At 40.0% G+C, this 22,395-nt stretch overlaps 1 protein-coding gene across 1 annotated transcript in view; it reads right to left on the reverse strand.

Moving 5' to 3' along the window:
- The window catches only part of TBC1D5 (TBC1 domain family member 5), an 86,956-nt gene that overhangs the window by 52,754 nt on the left and 11,807 nt on the right, over nt 1–22,395 (reverse strand). Inside the window, exon 3 of the mRNA XM_067095548.1 lies at nt 12,302–12,379. Within this exon, the coding sequence (XP_066951649.1) occupies nt 12,302–12,379 (78 nt within the window). The remainder of the gene's footprint in view (nt 1–12,301; nt 12,380–22,395) is intronic.

The following is a 22,395-nucleotide window of genomic DNA, read 5'->3' on the forward strand; positions in this document are numbered from 1 at the left end:
GCTTAAAAGCCAGCGATGTGGCTACTGCCTGCATGTCATGGACCTTTACCTTTAACAAAGGTAAACCATCTTCTTGGATCCCCAAGAGAGATTCCACAATAACATCTCTCTAAAAGTAGGAGAGGGCATTCTTGGAGAGAGGACGCAAAGGATTTTTAACTGAGCGAGGTTAAGAAAATCCCCTCTGATCTTTTTAGTTCTCTCGAGGTAATGTTTTAATGCTCTCACTAGGCATAAAACTCTCTCTTGGTCCGAAGGTCCAACCAACTCTGCATGACTCTTAACAGAGAATGAATGAGGCCACGGATTAGAAGGGTTCTCGTTCTTCGCTAGGAACCCTAAGATGTACCTACATAATGCATCTCTTTGGGAGAAACCAACCTGTTTATCCAGTGCTTTAAATTCACTGACTCGTCTTGCTGTGGCTAAGGCAATCAAAAATAGTCTTCCTGGATAAGTCCCTAAAAGATGTGTGAAGCGCTTCAAAAGGGGGACCTGACAATCAATGCAGTCCTACATCCAGGTTCCAAGAAACTGGAGTCTGAGCATTCCGTTTCATGGAATCAAATGACTTAAGTCTGAAATATCTGGGTCTGAAGAAAGGTCCAAACCTCTATGCTTGAACACTGAATTCAAGCATATATCTAGTAGCCTTTGATCGTCGAAAGTGTCAACAAACCTCGGGAAGATCTCAGGCAGAGTAAAAAATCTGCTAGTTGGGCTGTAGATGTTTCAGAAGAAGAGATGGCACCTCCCTTACACCATCTGCGAAATACTGCTCACCTAGCTTGGTAGAGCTTGGAAGATTTGCGTCTACATCTAGCAATAGCATTTGCAACCTATCTTAAAAAAACTTTCGCTCTGACATGCTTCCTGACAGTCTAAGCCTGTCAGAGCGAGAGTGGACAAGCCTTGATGAAAGCGATTCAAATGAGGTTGTCTAAGCAGATTTTTCTTCTGTGGAAGGAGCTGTGGAAAGTCTGACAAGAGCTCTAGAAGGTCTGGAAACAATTCCTTTTTAGGCCAAAAGGGGCCACCAGAATCATTGACTCGTTGTGGGAAGTCCTGAACTTGTTTATGACTTCCCTCACTAAACTGGACAGAGGAAAAGCGTATACCTCCAGGTCTGACCAGTCCTGGAGCATCGCATCTGCTGCTCACACTTGAGGGTCTGGCGCCGGAGAACAATACAGGGGGAGGTGATGATTCATGGACATTGCACACAAGTCTACCAATGGCTTTCCCCACCATTTCCACAGGTCAATGCACACCTGTGGATTCAGCGACCATTCTGTGGGTCAAACCTGTTTGCAACGGCTCAACTCATCCGCTAATACGTTCACCTTGCCCTGAACAGAGCAGGTGAGGATCTGGGTGTTGCTGCTGTGAGCCAGAAGATCTCTGGCTACTTTGCACAGCGAAAAGGAGTGTGTTCCTCCCTGGTTCCGAAGTATATGCTAGAGCAGATGTGTTGTCCAAATGAACTGCTACCACTGCATCGTGAGTCACTGAAGCAAAATGCTGAAGCGCCAGATGAATTGCCTTCGGTTCCTTCAGGTTTATGTGTAGCTTACTCTCTTGTAGAGACCACGTTCCTGCTACTTCCAAACGTCCTAGTACTGCTCCCCAACCCAGATCTGATGTGGGAGAACAATGTTAGGCTCGGGTTCAGTTGAAGCCAGGATTTTCCTACAAGGAATCACCCTACTTCAAGACACCACCGAAGGTCTTCCTTTATTTCCGGTGAGATAGGGAATACAAAGAAGTCTGGAATAGTCTTTCTATTCCAACTGGCCTTTAGGAAGAACTGTAAAGGTCTCGCATGCAGCCTCCTTAATGGTGCAAACATCTCAGTGGGGAAGAGGGTTCCTAAAAGACTCATCCAGTTGTTCGCAGAGCAGGACTGTAGATTTAGAAAGTGATGGATTTTCTGGGTGCACGACTACAAGTATTCTCTTGACAGACGGAAAAACCAGAAAATTCCGAGAGTCTATCTTCATCCCTAAATAGACTATCAACTGAGAAGGGACTAATTGGGATTTCTCTTAATTGATTAGAATGCCCAAATTTTGGGTTAACTGAAGAGATTTGAGAAGGTACTCCGTACATTTCCTCTGGGATGACGATCGTAGGAGCCAGTCGTCCAGATTTAGGCATACTTTTACGCCCATTAGGTGAAGCCATCGCGAAAGAGGGGTGAGTACTCTGGTGAAGACTTGAGGGGATGTGGACAACCCAAAGCACAGAGCCCGAAACTGGAAAAGCCTGTCCTGGAATACAAACCTCAGGTTTTCCTGGAATCCTGGTATATTGGGATATGAAAGAAAGCATCTCTCATGTTGATGGATACCATCAAGTCCCCTTGACAAATCGTAGTGAGAACCGAGTTCTTTGTCTTCATCTTGAACTTCGTGGTTTGGACGAAGAAGTTCAGAGCACTTACATCCAGGGCAGGTCTCCAACACCCCCGATGTCTTGGGCACTATGAATAGGCGGTTGTAAAACCCCTACAATGATAAGTCTTCCACCACCTGTATTGTTCTTTTCTGTAGAAGAGCTGAAACCTCCTTTGAGGGGGACGAAAACCTCTCCACGCCTTCTGAGTACGCCTTTAAGGCGTTGGAAGAAGACGTCGAAGGAGGTCTCTCATTGTTGAAGGGGATCGAATACCCTTCTTTGAGTACTTGAAGTACCCATGGTTCCACTGATCTGGCTTCCCATTGTTTCCAAAAATGAAGGAATCTGATGCCCTCTGGGAGACAGAGGACCGGACCCTCACTTGCTAGAGGCAGGTCTTGAGGAGGATTTCTTCGTGATGGGTTGGACGGATCTAGGGTTCAAGTGTGGATGAGATTGTGCACTTCCTCTGCCACCTCGAAAGGGCCGTGGTTGAAGGGGAGAGAAAGGTCTAGGGCTGAAAGGCACTGAAACAGCACAGTTCAACTCCTTCGGTCACTTGGCCGGTTGTGCTAGAAGGTCATGGGTCACTTTCTTTTTGAGCTCTGTAGCCACCCGTTCTACTGTAGCTTGAGGGAAAAGGCTACTGTTATCCGATGGGGCAAAGAGAAGAGAGGATCTCTGTGAAGGGGTAACTCCTTCAGTGGTGAAGGAACACCACAACTCCCTTTTTTTTTTAGCATGCCTGTAGAAAAGAGAGCAGCTAATTCTTAGGCCCTGTATCTAATAGCCTTATCAGCACAAGAAAGTACCCTGAGCCAATCTGCTGCAGAAATGTCCTGCAGCGAAGAGCAATCTTCAATTTTCTTCGTCATGGCACCTGCTGTCCAGTCCAGGAAACTGAAGATTTCGAAGATCTTACACATGTCCTTCACTCAAGGTCGAGTTCTGTAGCAGAAAACATGATCTTGGCTAAGTCGAAAGCCGATCTATGAGCAGGATCAATCAGGCTGGAGAAGTCCCCTTGGGAGGAGGCAGAGACCACCAAGGACGGCACTTCCGGTTGCATAAAAAACATACTTCCTTTTAGACAGGCGCGAAGAAAGGGAACAAAACACAGCTTTGCCTAATTCCCTCTTCTTGGACAGCCTGCTGAAACCTTTTTGGAAGAAACTGAAAGAGCCATCTTTGGGAGTTTAGCAGATCCTACAGGTTGCTGGAAGACCCAGGTGAAGAAGGTGCCACAGTGGAGAAGCACAAAGAAAAACAAAACAAAGTAATTTAAGAGGGATGCACATGATGACGAAGGTTGCTCCCGTTCCGGTTCTTCTTCTGCTGAAGAAATAGCGGAAAGTGCCAAGTCCTGTTGAGTTTCCTCTGGCTTCTGAGGAGAAGATGAAGGTTTCCTCAGAAGTTCCAGGGTATTGTCCAACCGTTGATTAATAGGAAGCAGTGAAGAATCTTAGGGTGCTCTGGGACAAAAGGCAAATGTACAGTAAACCCCCATATTCGCGGGGGATGCGTACCACATCCCTGCGAATAGCTAAAATCCAAGAATACTTAAAACCCCTTTAAAAACACATAGAACTGCCTATTTTGATAGTTTAAAAAAAAAAAAACTTTAAAAATGCTTATACCCGAGTATTTTAATAGTTTTATCACAAAAAGTGCATTTAGTCATGAAAATTATATGAAATATATATAAAATACAGTAATCAGTGAATATTTCTCAGTGAAAAATACCGAGGATGGGCGAATTTTCCGCAAATAATGTGTACATCCGTTCCACGGAGAAATCCGCAAACAGGTGTCCGCGAACCATGAGACCGCGCATATGGGAGGTTTACTGTACAGCCTTCGTATCTTGAATCTTAACAGAGGGCCCAGAAACAGGTTGGCCTGCTGTTATCGGGACATCCGAATCAGACGAACCTTTGGAAGCATAGACAAAGCCTGCATGAGAGCTAGAAGTCACTGGGAGATGGATCGAGAACCCCTAGGCACTCTGATCCCATTGGACGCTTAGGAGCTACTGGGAGCTCTGATCCCATGGGGCGATCTGCTCCCTTTGTATGACTGTGAGAGACTTGGCGCTTGGAAGTCAATGGGAGCTTGCAAGCCACTGGGAGCTCGGTATCCACTTGGAGCTCCCCATCGTCCCAATAGCTACAAGAGGACTCTTGGTCCCTATGGCACGTACGAGGGATTGAAGAGTTCTGATCCTCCAATACATACCTCTTCAAAGCCCTGGAGGAATCATGAAAATGCCAACCGTGTCCTTTAGGCTCATTTGAATCAGAACCACTGGAAGATAAGGTGTGATCCACTGGGACACCTTTCCAGCGCATAGCCATCATAACCTAGGAAATAGCAACAGGTTTGGTTGAGGGAGCAACTACTCCTGGGCAAACCCCACCGACCTCCCTTGGACTTACGGTTTGCCTCCTCCCAGGTGCAGGGGAGTCTGGCAGGGACCTCTGTCTAGGAGCATCGGTGGGACAAGTAACCACCCCTCCACTGACACAACACTTGCACCGAAACTTGCACCAGGTTCACCACTTGCCTTGTCCAAAAGGACTCTTACTGAAGCTCCTATTTTAGCGCCCTTATTCACTAACACATCAGATTTCTTGTTGATCCAGGCTTCGAGACTGGCAATGGCACTAGGTTCAGAGGGATGTGAGGCAGGTAACGAAGTAGCAGGAAGTGAAAGGGAAATAGGGATGGGCGAGTGAGTAGTCACAGGTGTTGAAAGGACCGGTTTAGGAGTGGAAGACACAAGCTCTAGCCTTGGCTCTAGCAGCTACCTTTCTATGTCTAGCCTTCTCTAGCTTAACTAAATGGGCAGTCAAAATTCTCCATTTACTTTCATCCCAGTCTCTACATACTTTGCATGTCAAGTCAGGAGAACAAATTTGTCCTTGGCAACAAAAACATACTGAATGAGCATCATATTTACAAGAAGTCAACCTAGTATTGCAGCATTTGCTACAACACTGGCTACTAGACACATTCGAGTCTGACATAGTAAGTAAAAAATCCACAAAAGTCTAAGCTAAGCTTATCTAAGCTAATAAAAAATAGCGCAGAGGCTACCAAAGTAAAGAATACCTCACCAAACCCTTCGATAACAATCAAAACCATCCGGTGAATACTTGTGAAAATCAAAACAAAGCTGCTGAACAACCGATGTATGGTCACTGAGCGGCAGAAACAAACTGAGCTCTTCAGCTATGTTGTACCTATACTTTGCCGGAAGTGGGCGTGGCACTTAGCTGCACCAAAACAAAAAGCGCTACCGCGAATTTCAATTCTAAAGCTGCCATTAAAGTAGAAACTAATAGCTACATAACTTGGTAAGTATATATAAAAATGAACCTTTTAACAGTTACCTGTGATAAACACCCTCTAGGGCCCCAGTGGCTGAGTAATGTGTTCTGGGTAAATATGTGTAAAAATGAAGTTTTCATAATAAAACTAATATTGTAATACTTGAACTGAACACCTGGATTAGCCATAATCCCACCTAGCCCAAACAACTCTCAATTACCCGTCCACTATAGGTAGAAGAATTTAACAACCAACATTACTAACGTTGCAGGTAAAATCTGTCACTTAAGCTACCAAACAAGCGGTTAGCAAAGCTGACACAGGTGTGCGCCGACCTGCCCCATTTTTAAATCAAGTGCTTTACTCAAGGTCAAAACTGATGTGGGGGAAAGGAGAGTGGGAATCATTCAGGTGTTCAGGTAAGTATTACAATAATAGCTTTAATGTAAAACTTCATGCTGCAATACACTCCTGAACACCTGAATTAGCCCAATTAGCATTTAGAGGAAGAGGGATCAATTCTGTGCCACGCCACTTTGACAACAGCAGAGATGTGGCTCACCAATCTGCTCTGCGCCAGATATCCGTTTAGTCATACCTCACCCATATCAATCAATGCTTTTCCAGTGAAGAGACATGTTGGAGAGTGCTGATGGAAACAGTCAGGTTGGTACTCTTGGTCCACTGACCTCCCATGTGGCTATTCATGGCCTCTAAAATATGGAGGAAATGAAGCAGTGTGCCGAGTCAGCTGATCCTCGGATAAGGCCCAACAATCGACCCAGTGAAGAAGTATCTTGGTGCCCGACTAAATACCCTAGCCTACCAGAGCACCCTCGGGACTCGAGGGGAAACTATCAAAGACCAAGATACTTAAATGTACTAAACCTAAGTTCATGTTATTATACTATCACTATTGCCTACGATTCTAAAGACTAAAAGGAATTCCTCTATCTGGTTAACCTAAGAACCTCCTCACTAAGTGCGAATATCACCTCAATAAATGGCAGCCCTAGATAATAGACTTAGCACTTCCCATGGACTAAGAATAACCCTCCCAAACCTCTGCACTAAGCAAATACCACCTCCAATAAATGAACGACCGAGATAACAGACTTGCCACTACATGGGACTATGAGAACAACCCTCGAACCTCGCACTAGCGAATACCACCTCAGCTAAATGAACATACCCTAGATAACAGACTCCATTAACTACATATGAGGTGAATCAAATGTCTCTAAGTAAAGAAATGAACACTGAGACGGACTTTCCAAGTAGCTGCTTCCAGAATAGACAGCACTGAATAATTTCACCAGGAAAGGAAGATGAAGTGGACATACTTGAATACTTCATGTCGGGAAACAGGGCTGAAGATGATGAAGAACAACCCTGAGAAGCCTGAAACACCTCTCCCTGAAAGTAACTAATAGCATCTTTGACAGTGGGCGGAAGGATTCGCGGAGAGACAAGAAGGTGTGCAGAAGTGACGTGGAGTTTCCCAACCTTGATAAATAGACTTTAATGCCCACTTTTTTGGACAAAAGATATCTCGGCTGGATCACGGTAATGAACACTTGCAGATAAAGAACTTTAAGCTGAATGAGTCAGAGTTTTAACCTCACTCTGTCTTCAATGTAATTCGAAGGCAGGCAAATACTTATCATTTCTCACATAGAACCCAACCTAGAACTTGCCCAGCTCGCCCAACCCTTAGCTGGGCTAAAGCCATAAGAAAAAGCAACTGCTAGTCAGTGCCTTAACATTATAGCTTCAATGAGTTCAAAGGCAGAAGGAACACAAGAAAAATATATAATGTACTTCAATAAATCCCAATGGAGAGGGCCCGAGTCGGCAAAACAGGACGTTCAATCTTAAAAGAACATAATAAATCATTGATTATCTTACTAATTGAAACTTCACTGATAGAAACCAATTGTACCTTCTGTCGTTGAGCCGTGTCAGCAATAGCCAAATCTGAAAAGACCCTTGACTTTCTGAAGGAATAAAAGAAAATCAGCTATTTTGGCTATAGAAGAGGTCTAGAGATGGAATGACCCTTCTCCACAATGCGAACTTCTATACCTTATCCAGCTGAAACCTAGTAAGGCTTATGGGTTGACTTACTCAAGCTAAAAGAAAACTATGTGGACACAGCTTTAGGGAGTCCAGACTGTTTTAGCGGCTCTCTCTCATTAAGTTGCCACTGCAACTAGGTCAGCATAAAGGTTTGGATAATAATAGAAGAATGCGATTAAGTCTGGTGGTAGAAGTCTCGCATGGGTAGGACCATGCGGAACTTCGTGAGAGCTCTAAAGTTCTGGAAACCAGCGTGTTATGGTGAGCGAGCTATTAGAATCCGTCGTCTTGACACTCTCCAGTGATTTCCAGCTTGATTAATGGGCGGGATGGAGAAGAGGCGTACACTTGCAAGTGATTCCAATTTGTAAAGTTACCTTGACTATTGAAATGGGGACCACCATTGGTGAAATAATCCGTTAAGGCGATGGTTTAATCATGTCATGCGAATAAGTTGACAGTTGCTGGCCACTTCCGGAGGGCCCGACATATTACTTCAGGCAAAGTCCACTCTCCCCGCAATGCCTGAATGAGGCGACCTAAGCGAATCTGCCTGTGCGTTGAGACTCCGATATAAATTGGGAAGAAGAGACCTTTTCATTCTTTTCACCCTGTCAGGACTCTCTGTGCTATAGTATTGAGTTCTGTTGGCCTGTTCTCCCTCCAAGTTCTTCGAATCGACACAGCAATTACACTAAACAAACATAGCCACTACTCTGTAAGCGCACTAAGACTGAGAACAACTGAGGGCTTCCTTTACAGCCTTGATTTTCCCGAAGATTTATTGACACTCGTTCCCGAGAGGCCTCTAGGTTTCCTCAAGGTTGTTCCCCAACCTTGATCTGAGGCATCTGTGTACAGATGGAGAATGTCAGGAAGAGGAGTCAATAGACCTTTCCCCTGTCAGATGCATTTCTTCAGCCTACAGAAACGATCAACAGGCAAGAATGCGCTCCCGACTATAACTGCGTTCGTTGTGGAAGTCCCAGCAATTCCTAAGACACACCTGAAGAGGCGCATTGGAGATAAGAGACCCTGGAATTAAAAGAGAGAGAGAGAGAGACAGAGAGGGCATTCTCCCTAGAGTCTCAGAAGCTGGTACCGGCCGTTCCCTGCTGGATGGAACCCTTCTATCTGTGAAGGACCCGGCTGGACTCTCTCTCGGGTTGAAAACCCTCAAAGGAAGAGAGAATCCTCCTACCTGAATATGTTAAAATTCCATACAATTTCCACAACTCTTACTAGCTCCTCTGGAGGCCAGTTAAGGATCGTCTAGATACTTCAACACTGTATCATCTAGATACCTCAACTTTTCTGTATCTCGGCAATGTATAATTCACCGACACTGGAGACATGAGTTAAAGAAACCATGTTTTGTCATGCGGCTACATCATCACATCATCATCATCCTTGAACAAGAATCAGCTAAGATTAATGGTATTCTAAAGCAATCCCCTCTTATGAGCGATCGGATACTGAGGGGGAAGATGACCAAGATAAATTTTGACTTTCCTGCTCCAAGCGTTGTGAAGCAAAGCCAGAGTTTCGCCTGGTGAGCCAAACCCTCGCGAGATAAATTTATTAGGCTGCCAGCAGCCTTGGATCTGAAGGGACCTGGCCGTCACTCTTTAGAACCTCATTACAGTAAAGCCTGACATCAACCAGAAAGAATGCACAAGAGCACTCAGTCTGATTCTTGCAGCACATCCCCCAAGCACCTGCTTCTAAAGAAGTCTCTCACGAGCCGAAGCGATGCTGGAGACTTGAAACAGAAGTACACTCAGCCGATTCAGTTGAGGGCCTGGCCTGCCGAAGAGTTACCTCGAACTAAGTCGTCGTCCTACGGAGGAGAGAAGAAAGTCCTGTCTATTAGAAGCCACTACCGATGCTTAGCCCACCTCCTCCAGCCTGTCTAACGGTCGAACCAAACCAGCCAACACAAAAAGAGGCGGGAGCTGGTTTGTGTGTCTTAAAAAAAAAAAAAACTGGGAGATGGAGCTCTTGCTTGAGAGTGCGATGAAGTAACATACACAAGCATGTGTCTGTAATGTACTGCTGAGGGCATTCGTCCGTCCACCAGAATCTCCTGCCTACGGATAAAATCCTGTTCATAATGTCCAAAGCGGTCTAAGACTGACAAAAGGGAGGAGGCACTGGAATAAAACCCGGATAACGATGAAGAGTCATAATCGGAACACCTAACAGAATGCTGCGCACCCGCACCTAATGGTACCGGAGCTGGACCGTATTGTTGGACCCGCCCGGGAAAAGAAGGCTAAACCAATAAAAAAAAAAAACCCGAAGCGATTCCCCATTATTACCAAGGAAGACGAGTGAGGTAGTAAACCCATTGTTAAATCTTGGGGAGGATCGTTGCAAACAAAACAACTGTAGAGGACGGAAGAAGATGAAGGAGGGAGAATGAAAGAGGTAAAAGCTAAACTCAAAGTTTTTCGAATGCAGGCGATGAGCTGGGACCGCTCGAAGAAAGGTACCACAAGCTCTCAAAACTGGGGGCGCAAACCAGCTGGAATCGGCAGGAAAACCCTGTGAAATACCTGATGCCAGGACAACCGTCGCCAGAAGCGGAGGCAGAGGGTTAAGCATACCCGAGGGATGGAACAAGAACCCCTGGCTAAAATCTGCAAAACAGGGTTTCACTGTCGAGCTCCTCCTACCAGAAGACTGTACTAAGGAAGGAAAAGGCGGGAGGCAGAGGAGACGAACATAAGTTACCTGAGAGGAGGAGCCAAATCGAAGGAGGAAAAATGAGTACAAGAAGCCACAGGAAAACCGGAAGAAGAAGAAGAGGCTGAGGGGAGACTGAAAAGGGAGTAACAGAATGTGGGAGCAGGAGATGGGACAGATAACTGAAAAAACTGAGACAAAAAAAAAAAAAAGGACAGAAAGGATACACCAGATCTGGACCCCTCAATAATCCTGAAAACATATCGACATGATTCTGGGCACTACTGTGTCACATACTCTCTAATGTTAGAGAAAACATTCGAAAAAAATGGAACCTCAGATTCTGTACCATTCGAAAAAAACCAGCAATCCATCTTACAACCTACCACATCAATGCCAGGTCCTAGAAAACTGCTTTAGAACCGAAAAGGGCACATCATAATCCGCCTTACTAGATGGAGTGGACAATACAGGGAAGGGGAAACTAAAGTAGGAAATTTACAAACAGTTGGAAGTGAGTTAGAAGCAAAAGCAGAAGGATTCTGCTCCACATGCTGAAACATTGACTTGGGGCAGGTCAGATCGAAAGAAAGATGATGGAGAAACTCTTGTCAGAGCACAAAAATCACTTGAACCAGAAGCAGAACCCGTTCAGGAGAGCGACACTGCACCCGTTAAAACCTTCTCCCTCACTGCAAACCCAAATCTATCTTCTTTGTCTCCCACCCCTGATCTTGATCTAGTATCAAAATTAAATTTATCAATATTACAAGGGGTGAGGGGAATCCTTCACTGCTGCTCAGCGCCAAGGGGCAACAGACCTACCCACTCGGAGAGCTTGCGGTTCTGCCCATTACCCTCAGCACACCAATTAGGGCTGGTTCTGGAACAGAGCAGGGGAGCTGAAAGGAAAAAGAATTAGACATCCTAATGCTATTACTATCCTATCTGACAAATGCTGAAGAAGACTAGCTATTAAAATTTTCCTTACTAATTGCAATCCTATCACTCTATCTGTTTGACTACCACTGAACTGCTAATCCATCAATCTGGCATCTGTGAAGTGCAGGACACTTGAGGCGCGAGAATCGACCGGCGTCTGCAGTTTACTAACCAAAGACTTGCAATGACGAATATAATCATCCCTCTCTTGTGCCTTCAATGAGACATTCATACATAATGAGTCTGGACATCACATTTAACCTTCACACATACCTGATGGGGATGTCTATCTTGTCTCAAGGTACTCATCGTCTCTGGCAGGAAGAAGAAGGATGGCGCCAGCATCCACAGTCATGGGGCAGTCGGGCCGGCGTCGAAGCGATGTACGGTAGTAAAAGGTGAAAGAGTCCGTGGCCAATCGGGACCCGGGAACCAGCGGGTCAAATCAAAAGCGTTCCACATCAAGATATCCAGAAAAACCAGGAGAAGAAACCGGTAAATACAATCCAGGTCTTCACCAGGTCCAAATACTGTAAAGAGAAGTCGGGCAATAAGTTAAAACCTTGCACTGCAGAAGGAAACAACCAGCAGTGAACAAAAAGCAATTAGTGAAAATGGGGCGTGCCAGCGCTGCACCTGTCTCAGCGTTATAAGCGTTTGTTATGAAAAAGGTAGCTCAAGTGACAGATTTTGCCTGCACGGGTGGTAATGCTGACTGTTAAATTCCACTATGGTGGGACGGGTAGTGAGAGTTGTTTTGGGCTAGTGGGATTGAGGTCTAATTCAGGTGTTCAGAATTATTATTGCAATATTGGATTTATAACCTATAAAATATACTGTCAAAATAAGGTTCTTTTCTTCTTACCTGAACTAATGCTATTGATAGGATCCTCACCTAACGACACAGCATCATCATCAGTGGCAAGCCCAGCAGTCAAGGGATCTGATACAGTATAGGAAACATGAATTACAAAAATGTAATATCTTGTAATATTCAATGAATAATGGAATTTTGAGCCAAATACCATACAGAGCTTTCACAATGAATGAGAAAAAAATTAAAAATACGTGTTACATAAATAAAAATGCACTGATGAATGAATGAATGGTTATGGGTCGTCCAAGATGTACATTAGAGGTTTTCATAAAGGTCTGATCTAGCGTAACTCTTTAGTTTCCCAAACAGTTCATTTTCGCACTATACTTTTCTGTCCTAAAAATTTACACCTTTAATAAAAATGGGGGCATGGATAAATTGGGTAGAATTTTTCCCAAAATTTTAAATAAATAAAATATATTTATTTTACAAACTCAACATTAGAATTGTTATTAATTTTTGAATTACTTTCTTTACCAATTTTAAAGAGTCTTTATCTATGACTTGTATAGAATTTGAATAAATATATACATTAAATAATTTTGTCTACATTAGTGATAATCTAATCATTGGTAACAGAAATGTACTAAAAGATACCTTATAAAAAATTTTGCCAAGCCAAAATGAAAATGTAAACAAGGAAAATCAATAATTTTTCTAAAACCTTTAAAACTCAATTCACCTGTCGAACTTCGCTGAAATAAAAGGCAAACTATAATAATCTTTATTCTTTTCAACTATTAATCGTCTAATGCGATAGATTTTCTGACTGGGACTCGGATTCCGGAATCGTCTGATTCGTTTTTTTTCGGCCTCGTAATGACCTCAGCCATTAAAGGTCGCCTCAGTAATAAAAACAGGATTTACCCGTTTAGGGTGGATAGTATAAAATAAACACTTCTCGTGCAGATTCCTATGTACGAACTCGTTGAAATATGTATTTGGCTTCGTAAATATATATTCCTATATATATATCCTGGAATATATATATATATATATAATGTGGATATATATTATATACATATATACACAATATATATATATATATATATATATATATATATATATATATATATATATATATATATATATATATATATATATATCAGATAACACAAATTATTTAAGTGTTATAATGTTTAAAATTCAGTAAATATCATATAAATGCGTGTGATTTGTTAAATTATTCTGGAGATTTTACCTTTGTTTATGAAAAATGGACCAGTGTCTTTTCTTACCTAAGTTGTTTAAGCTCACAGACGACAACTGTTTTGATCTGCTCTAAAACAATATATCACCAATGTATTAAAACTATAATGTCTTATGAGACTCTGATGAAACTCTGTAGGGAAAGAGCCCATTTCAGTTAATGGAATCTTTGGAGTGAGACTGGTCGTTTTTTAACTTTTTACCGTTCTTTCATTTTATTCAAAACCTGAAGAAGTTAATAAAGAAAAACTTGTGTATCTGGAAAGTGGATGGAAGGCCTATGACAATTCAAATTGCCTAATAATGATGATTACAGATGACAGGAGTAAGGACCCCAAACAGTTATTAGCTAAGTTGAGCAATTCCTTTCCATGATCTTGAGTAATGGAATGAGGAAAAGTAAAATGCCATTTGGAAGCAATATGTTCAATGAAATACAAAAACAAAGCATCTTACTTTTTGTAAATTCACGTCATTTGAGTGAACATAAAAATTCATGTCAATGCCTAATAAGGGTCCAGGCATCTCTCCTGGTGTGGCCTTGGAGTTCCCTGATAATTGCAGAATGCATGGATCATTCAGGATAATGTATGTCTTCAGCACAGGGTGGAGGGTCAATTGAAGATAACGTCACTGATGTACCCCAAAGTCATCAGAACTTGATGGCTGCAGTTGGTCCGAGCTCCTCTTCCTCCAATTTGGAACTTCATGTTAAAGAAATGGTTGCTCTCTTATTTCCTGAAAGCCAATGCCCATTGGTCAAAAATTAGTACATTTTGTAAGGAGTGATCTAATGTTATAATTTTGTTCAAGCATTGTGAAAATGTATTTATAATAAAATGTAATTATTTGTAATAATAATAATAATACCTATGTTTTGTACTGTTATATCTTCCCGTCATTATTTTGATAAAACAAATCTCTTATAGTGATTCTAATGTGTCTTGCTGCTAGGACTGTCCCTGATATCATTGTTTCCTCAAGCAGTGTTGTCTGAGCAAAGTCTTGAAAGATTGTCAGATAACCTTTTTTAGGAGATGCTGGGTAATCTTTTCCCCTGGGTATGAGCAAAGTGATATAATCTGGCTGAAACATATTTTGTCCTTCATGCTCCCAGAACCAGCTCAATATTTTGCATTTTGGCATACTTCGTTCTTGAAGTCTGTGACATCACTATCACTCTAATTTGGCCTGCTGAAAGTTTTGTCTTTGCAGGATACCCTAATGGACTTTTTCAACCGGTTATCTATTTGAACATTTTGTAAAATACATCAGTCATCAATCAATATTTTGACACCTTTGTATTTGATTTAATTAATCAGGTATAAGTTTTAAAATAATAAAGTGAAGTTAATGATATGGATGCCATGAGCAAATTAATTCTCAATAAATGTAAAAATTTTGAGAATAATACTGTGTATTAATGCATTGGACCTTCTTGGAACACTGTTGATCTCTATAATAACAGCCGATAAATCTTTTTGTGCCTGTTTATGTCTGTCTGGGTAAAATGTGAACTAACTGGACCTGGCTTGTTCTGTCTTGCCACCAAAGTAATTAGAGAAATTAGACAATGTGTACCACAATCCCAGAGACTCCATCTGTTCAGACATTCTAAAGACTCATTTTCTTTATAGAACCAAAAGAGACCATTATATTTAATGAGATACCCATTTCCACTAGTCTGTCTTGAGCTTGTTAACATTACCTCACCCATAATTGATAAAGTTAGATTGATTTTCTTCAAAGTTTTATGGGATACTGTACCTTTAGAAATAAGGATGCAATATATTTGTTATGAGGTTTCAAGTTTCTCTATTTTCAAAATTTCTTTCTCTATGGCACAATCAGGAAAAATTCTCAATTTTAGCAGAAAAATGAATTGACTCTTCAGGAACGCTTTCAAATTAACAAGATAAACAGGGATTATGCAGAACTGAGATGCACTGTAAACAGTATTCTTTGATCACTGAGATAAAAAACTGCTTTGATACCAATCTGAGATGACTTAAATGAGGCTGCTGTTTGTGCCCATGAAGAAGCTGGAAATCCTAAACACAAGATCACTCTGACTTCCTGTTATTGATTCTCGTCTCCGAATTTTGGAAGGTCTTCCAGACTTGGACCATATAATTGTTCTCACGGACCGCTGCCTTCACGGTCGGAGTGGTGAATGAAGCAAATGGCTCTGTTTGAGGACAGAATCTTTGAGTGCTCTAACAAGAATCGTTGAAAGGGCTCTCACTTGAATGGAACTGGCACATCTACTACACAAATAATAAAAAGTCGAAGGGACCCATGTTCTTCATTAATGATTGAGGCACAAGTCAAATAAGCTCTCAAAATCAAATTAATAAACTCAAATTCAAAGATTGATGGAGAATGGCCTTAAAACAGCAAACAGAGGCATTAAAATCTGTTGAATGCATTTGAAGGAATTATCAAATAAATAAAAGAGGATTTAGCCTTTTGATGAAGAAAACTGGAATAGACTGGCGTGCTACGAACCAGTTGTGGACAGATTGGACGTTTGGGTTTCCCACATTTTTGTATGGTTATCTATGTCAGTGATTTTCCACTTACAATTGTGAGCGATCTACTACTGATAAGAACTTGAGAGCAGTTTGAGTCACCTACAGATTCTTAAGTACAAGAAAAAATATATATATGTAATGGGTAAATTACCCTATATATAGAAATATATATATATATATATAATATATTCTAATGTCTAATTTTTAGACATCTTAGGTGATGGCGTTAATCATGAAAGTAAGATAATATCAGTGGTTTCATTTGCCAAAATTCTGAAAGCTTTCTTGGAAATACAGTCAGCAAACTACTTTATTGATTTAACAGAATTTTTTTATTTACTTAAATCTAATTATGTAAAAATGAATAAGTCATTCCTTGATAATCGTTTCAATGTAGGAAATAGGTCCCTGTTCAACCGAGCATGCAACTCAAAATTGCATCATCGCAAACTATGTACTACATAACAACACTGTATAATCCTGGCCCATCATCATCACCTTTATATGTATTGAGGCATTTATGTTCATCTTTTCAATCCCCACGGCATTCTACATACTAACAATTCCATCTGTTACTTTGGAGGATCGTTCATGTATGATAAACAAAGCCATTACCATCTTTACAAAATCAGTGATTTTCTGGAATCTAAAAACACGTGATTTTTCTAGTTTTGGCCTGAGACTCGCCAAAAATCACCAATTTCTGTTATCGGAACTGCCAATCTATTCATGCTATGTGATTCAGAACATTTTCATAATTGCTGATTCAGTAAACCCCAGTTAAGTCAGAAACCTGAATATGCCGATAAATAAACCTTCAAAACACCTAAACGCTCACAGTGTGTGTGTATTCTCGTCAAAATACGATATGTTGAATTTCATTTTGTTATATGGAAAATGAGGCATTTTCATACTGCCAATATATATATTGTTGGATTTTAAAGCAGAAGAATTGAAGGTATATGGACCTAGGGATATTTGGTTTCAACAGGATAACAATGGCTCACTAATCAAAGAAATGATCAATGGCTGTTTTGATTACTTTATTAAAATCCAAAACTTTAATCAATTGTCAAAATATTTGGTGTTAAATTTCTGTGTTTGAACACTTGTGATTTTTATATGATCTTGAAATCCTGTGTTTATTCAAAAAATCAATCTAAGTTTATCATCTAGATTGATTTTGCCCGTAACCCTTGCGTCAGCAAAGGTCATACTAGAACAAGAGTATATGCACTCAATCAACAATGTAATTGTTTCCCTGATATGATTTTCATTTTAAATGTACTATGGAATTATGAAACAAATTAAATAATGAATTATACATCTTGTTTTACCTTTTGGTTTCCAAATCACCCATCTGTGACCCTGTATGTATGTATATATACTATATGATATAAACTTTATATATAACAGATGGCGATTTCTACTATATATAATCAAAATTACTCTGAAAAATTTACTGTGGAGAGAGGACCGCATGGGGACCACGTTTAATTTGTAAAGATTAATATACATAATTAAGTATCAGATTTCATTAATAATCATTTTGATACTATTACAATAACTCCAAATAGTGGAAAATTCCCAATATATATGTTGGTCAAAAGGAGGCTATGCTAGTGAATAAGTATTTAACACTGATCAAATGATAATAACTAAATTCTAAATGACCAATATAGTTTAGTTAAAAATGAAACTAAGTCAAGACTATTGGACAAATCCTGTAAAAACCTCCAAGATATAAAATGACAAGGAGGAGTTTATGATAATAATTTCAAAAGGCAAAAATTTTTAAAGATTTGTACCTTTTACCATGGCTAAAAATAAGACAATAAACATCCATACCTTGTACAAGTTTCCTCAGACGGACTGTTCAGTGTGCAATTTCTTCTTGCTGGGCAATTTTTAGCAACTTTTACCTGAAGGCTGTGAAATTGGGTCTTTTCTTATATCATATCCCTCTCTTAACTGGGCAAAATGTTGGTAACAGTTCCCAAGTTCCCATAGTTTAATCTTCTAAACTTTTATGCAAGACCGTGCAATGTTGAGAGCAAGAGAATACCGTCAGCAGAACTCTGCAGGTCTCCGCAAGGACAATTTCAGCAAAAATCTTCTCTGAGTTAAGCAGGGTTTGCCAGTTAGGATTTTAAAGTGCCACAGTGGTCACCCAAAGCTTCAAAATAAAGGCAGTTTCTACTTTCTCTGAGCGCAAATAAACAAAATTCTTGTTTCCAATCTGCTTGCAAACAGATAAGGTTGCAAACTGGCTCAAGCATACTAACTAGAAGACAATTAGAATAATTCAAGAAGGGTTTCCAGCCTTTGAACATTTGTACAACATCAACACTGGCAAGGAGATAGCAGGGCAAAGTATCCCCAAAATCAGTTTGGTGATAAATAAAAATTTCTTGCACTAAATCTGCAATAATGGAGGTCTGGGTCATAAATCATCAAAATTCGGTTATAATTATGGCCCATAATAAGAACAATAGGCCACAACGATGTTCCCTTGATTTTTTAAAATAGAAAATGATGTTCTTTTAATGAAAGAATAACTCGCTATATTCGCAATAGACAACAACAAAACATTGACAAATACAAGCAAATACATAGTCTAAGAAAAAATTCAAAATCAAAATTTTTGGTCGCTATGATGTTTCCTGATAGCAAACCAACGATTCCTTTTGCGACGAATGCAGCCTAATGTTTCGGAACGGCATAAAGTTGGAATCAACGCGTTGATAACTGCCTCTCGAAATAGGATATGAAAATGACGTCTTCAATCATTTCAATTTGGAAGGTTCTCATTTTTTCTTCCCCCAATATTCATCAAAGTACGGATACTTATACTATATTAATGGGATACATATCGCTGGATGAGGACCAGATACAGAGAGCTGTGGTCAATCAGCGCGATCTTGCGTAATAAAAGAATGACTAATTGATGTGATTTCTTGTATGTAAAAGCTTTCATCATATGACCGGCATTTAAGCATCAAATATTCCCCCTTGATGTTGTATGGTATAGAGGGAATATATGTTAATTAAGAAAGTGCTGTGTTCAGAAATTTCGTAATTTTCTAGCTGATTACAATGGTAATGACCTAATATTCTGTCGCATTGCTAAGAAAAAAATTTATGGTTGCCCGGAGAGACTTTTAAGCTGACCTCAAGGGCATAAAGAGTCAAAGAGGGCAGTGCATTCCTTGGGAACACTCTAGTTCAAATGGATGACTCATCAGAGTCTTCTCAAACAACATGGAAACAGACTATCCTCGTTCCCGAATCTAATCTTCAATGATTCATGGAAATCGTTCAAACACATGTTGAATAGCAATAAAGTTTTATAAGGAGTTGACCCATTGCGGAATCAGAAAAATACTGCAATAATAATCAACAAGAACAATGATACCGGAGAACAATCGCCAGGTTCTAAATTGAAAGATACGGAAGAGAAACTGGAAAGACAATTAATTTCTGGACCTCTGGAGACAGAATTTGAACCTAGACATGTCACAATCAGACAATGATCAATTACGTAGAACTGTTTTAGACTATGTAAGGAAAGTACCAACGCGATTAATCAAAGGTGTTAACGTTAAAACACAATGTATTTTCATCAAATGGGCATTCAAATGAAGAACCTTTATGTTAGGCTGGAATATACTGCACCCTGTCTTGGTAAAACTATCTCCAACAATGAATTAAGTTCATTTTGAAAGAAGTAATATTTCATATTTAAAAGGGGTGTAATAAATCTGCTGATTCTTGGTAATATACAATCATGGACCATATTTCTTGAATATCAACCTGAGATCCCCAACACCTATGTATAATGTCGTAAACTGCTGTTTGGTTTCTTTTGTTATGCAGTGAATAAAGTATGAGATTCACTGATCGGATTATGAAAGAGAGAGAGAGAAAGGAGAAGATATATATATATAATAGATATATATATGTTGATAGTTTAAGATGATGAGCCATGGGACCCAGTAAATTGAAGACTAACCATAACAAACCTCCAAGATGTGGGAAAGGAAGGAGGAGTTAGAGGATAGACTAAGAAGTGAAAAGGTCAGCAAAATTGACCTGATTTGTCCTTGCCAAAAGTGGGAGTTAAGATTGAACCATTAAGGTAAAGTAGACGTCCTCAAGATGTCGGAGTTTTATTCAACATAGGTCCAGAGTTCATTCTTTTATCAATTTTTAGCCAGAGTTACTTGAAAACCAAATTGGGTAGGATTGTGTAACTTTTCCCCCTCTCAACATCAGAAATTTCTAAGTCCAGGTGGCTGGCCGTGTGAAATAGTTTAGTGTAATTAAACATGAAAAACCGTGTTCAGTGAATACTTACCCCTCCTGAAACTAGAAAGTATCAATGGACAATTTCAACCTAACTTACAGTCCCCTGATGCGTTACTATCAAGTGAAAGTCCAGTCAGAGACCTTCGTCATTCATATGTGGTGCCACGCAATACAAAGAAAAACTGCACGTATAACAAAATAATTTGGTGGCAGTTTCGGAGGATTTCGCCTACGCACATTTGAAAAACATTAAAGTTCACGGCCTAGAAACTTTGCAGAGAGTGAGCAGTGACGGCGCTTAAAACTAACTCTCAATTTAACAGCTAAATAATCTCAAGACGGTCTTTTGCACTAAAATACCAATACAACATCAACACTGTAGCAGAAGGGAAATGAAGCAGAACAAAATATTCCAGAAGCAGTAAATCTTTTTGTTTGTCGATCGGAATGAAAAATTGACAGCTAAATCTGCCCTAGTTTGAAACTTCGAACATTCGCATAAGATCAACCAGAAACTCCAGTTTAATAATTATATATGACCATAATAAGAACAATAGTAATAATCACGGCATAGAACAGCGGTGATTTTTATAAGAAAACGAAATTTACGAAAGAAAGAATCAGCAACTCGCCTATACTACGCCGATCGCAGAAGCGGAGGAAGACGAAAACAAACAGTGTTGGCGGACGTATGAAAGTCGCTAATATCTCGTCAGTTCAGTGAACTTTCTATCGTGTACAGACTTAAATACACGAAATTCAAAAATTTTTGGTCGCTAAAAGGGAGACTTAGCGAAAAGTAGCGATAATCACAGCAGTGAAGGTCAACGGCGATTCAATGAGCGGAGACGGCGACGAAAGATAGTGAAGAATTCGAACGGCGATAAAGTTTAAAGTCAACGCGTTGATGACCGCCTCCGAGAAAGGAAGTGACGTCTTCAATCAACAATTTGGAAGGTTAAATTTTTTCTTCGCCAAATTCAGCAAATACGGACTGGAAGTGGGAAGCTATGCCTAATTATTGCTGGATGCTAACGACAAGTGCGTAAGTGCAATCAGCGCCCAATCTTCAAGTGCGCCATGACAGGAAGCTAATTGAATAGTAAACATTCATTCCTAGTATCGGGAATTATCAAGAAAATTTTTTTTGTTGAATAATAAAATTTTTTTGTGTGAAATTTTATATAATTATTTTTCCTGCAGTCGCAAATAATTTTTTTTAAACATAAATAATTTAAGTAAATTATTTTTCTTTTGAATAATATTCTGAATAATATTTCCTTATTGTTGTACAGAAGGAAATAATTTTTTTCTTTCATGTTTAGTAATTTTTTTACAAATAGAAATTTTCGTTCACTTAGTGAAAAGAGACAATTCTGTTTAAATTATTCTATCATAATAATTTTTTTTTTTGTTATACACTTGGCGCAGCATTTGCAGTGGAACCCAAACAATTGTATACATAAATACTAATATCAGACTTTTCAGATTGTGAGAGAGTCCTGTGAAGGAATGAGTTAGGAAAAATTTGAATTTTTTGTATAAGGGATACAGTCAACTCAGCAAACATGCAATTGAAGTAAGTACCTGATTCTCAAATTTATTTTTTTTTAATTTTTCATTCTTGGAATCATTGAATATTTTATGAATTAATATGAATAACACTTTGGACCAGTTATCGCCCGACTGCAACAGACAAGAAGCGAAGACCAGACTCCATATAACCTAAGACCTGTACCTGAACGACTTTCTCAGACCAACTGATCCTAGTAATACTAGACCCAGACGTTCTCGTAGTCAAGGTCCCCACTTAGTTTACCGAGTGCGCCTAACCCTTCAGTTGTAACCACTAACCCAATAACTTCCATTGTACCTAGAAATAACACATGGCACAAGCCGCGTAATAACAAGCCACTAGATTTTGTGAACGGTAGACCCAAGTAATGTAGATAAAAGTAGATTAGAAGAATATGGTGTAAAATCGATGGATAGCAGACACAGAAAGCAGAATTTCAGCTGCTGGTATCACAG

Source organism: Macrobrachium rosenbergii, chromosome 51, assembly GCF_040412425.1.
Source record: "Macrobrachium rosenbergii isolate ZJJX-2024 chromosome 51, ASM4041242v1, whole genome shotgun sequence".
Classification (NCBI taxonomy): domain Eukaryota; kingdom Metazoa; phylum Arthropoda; class Malacostraca; order Decapoda; family Palaemonidae; genus Macrobrachium; species Macrobrachium rosenbergii.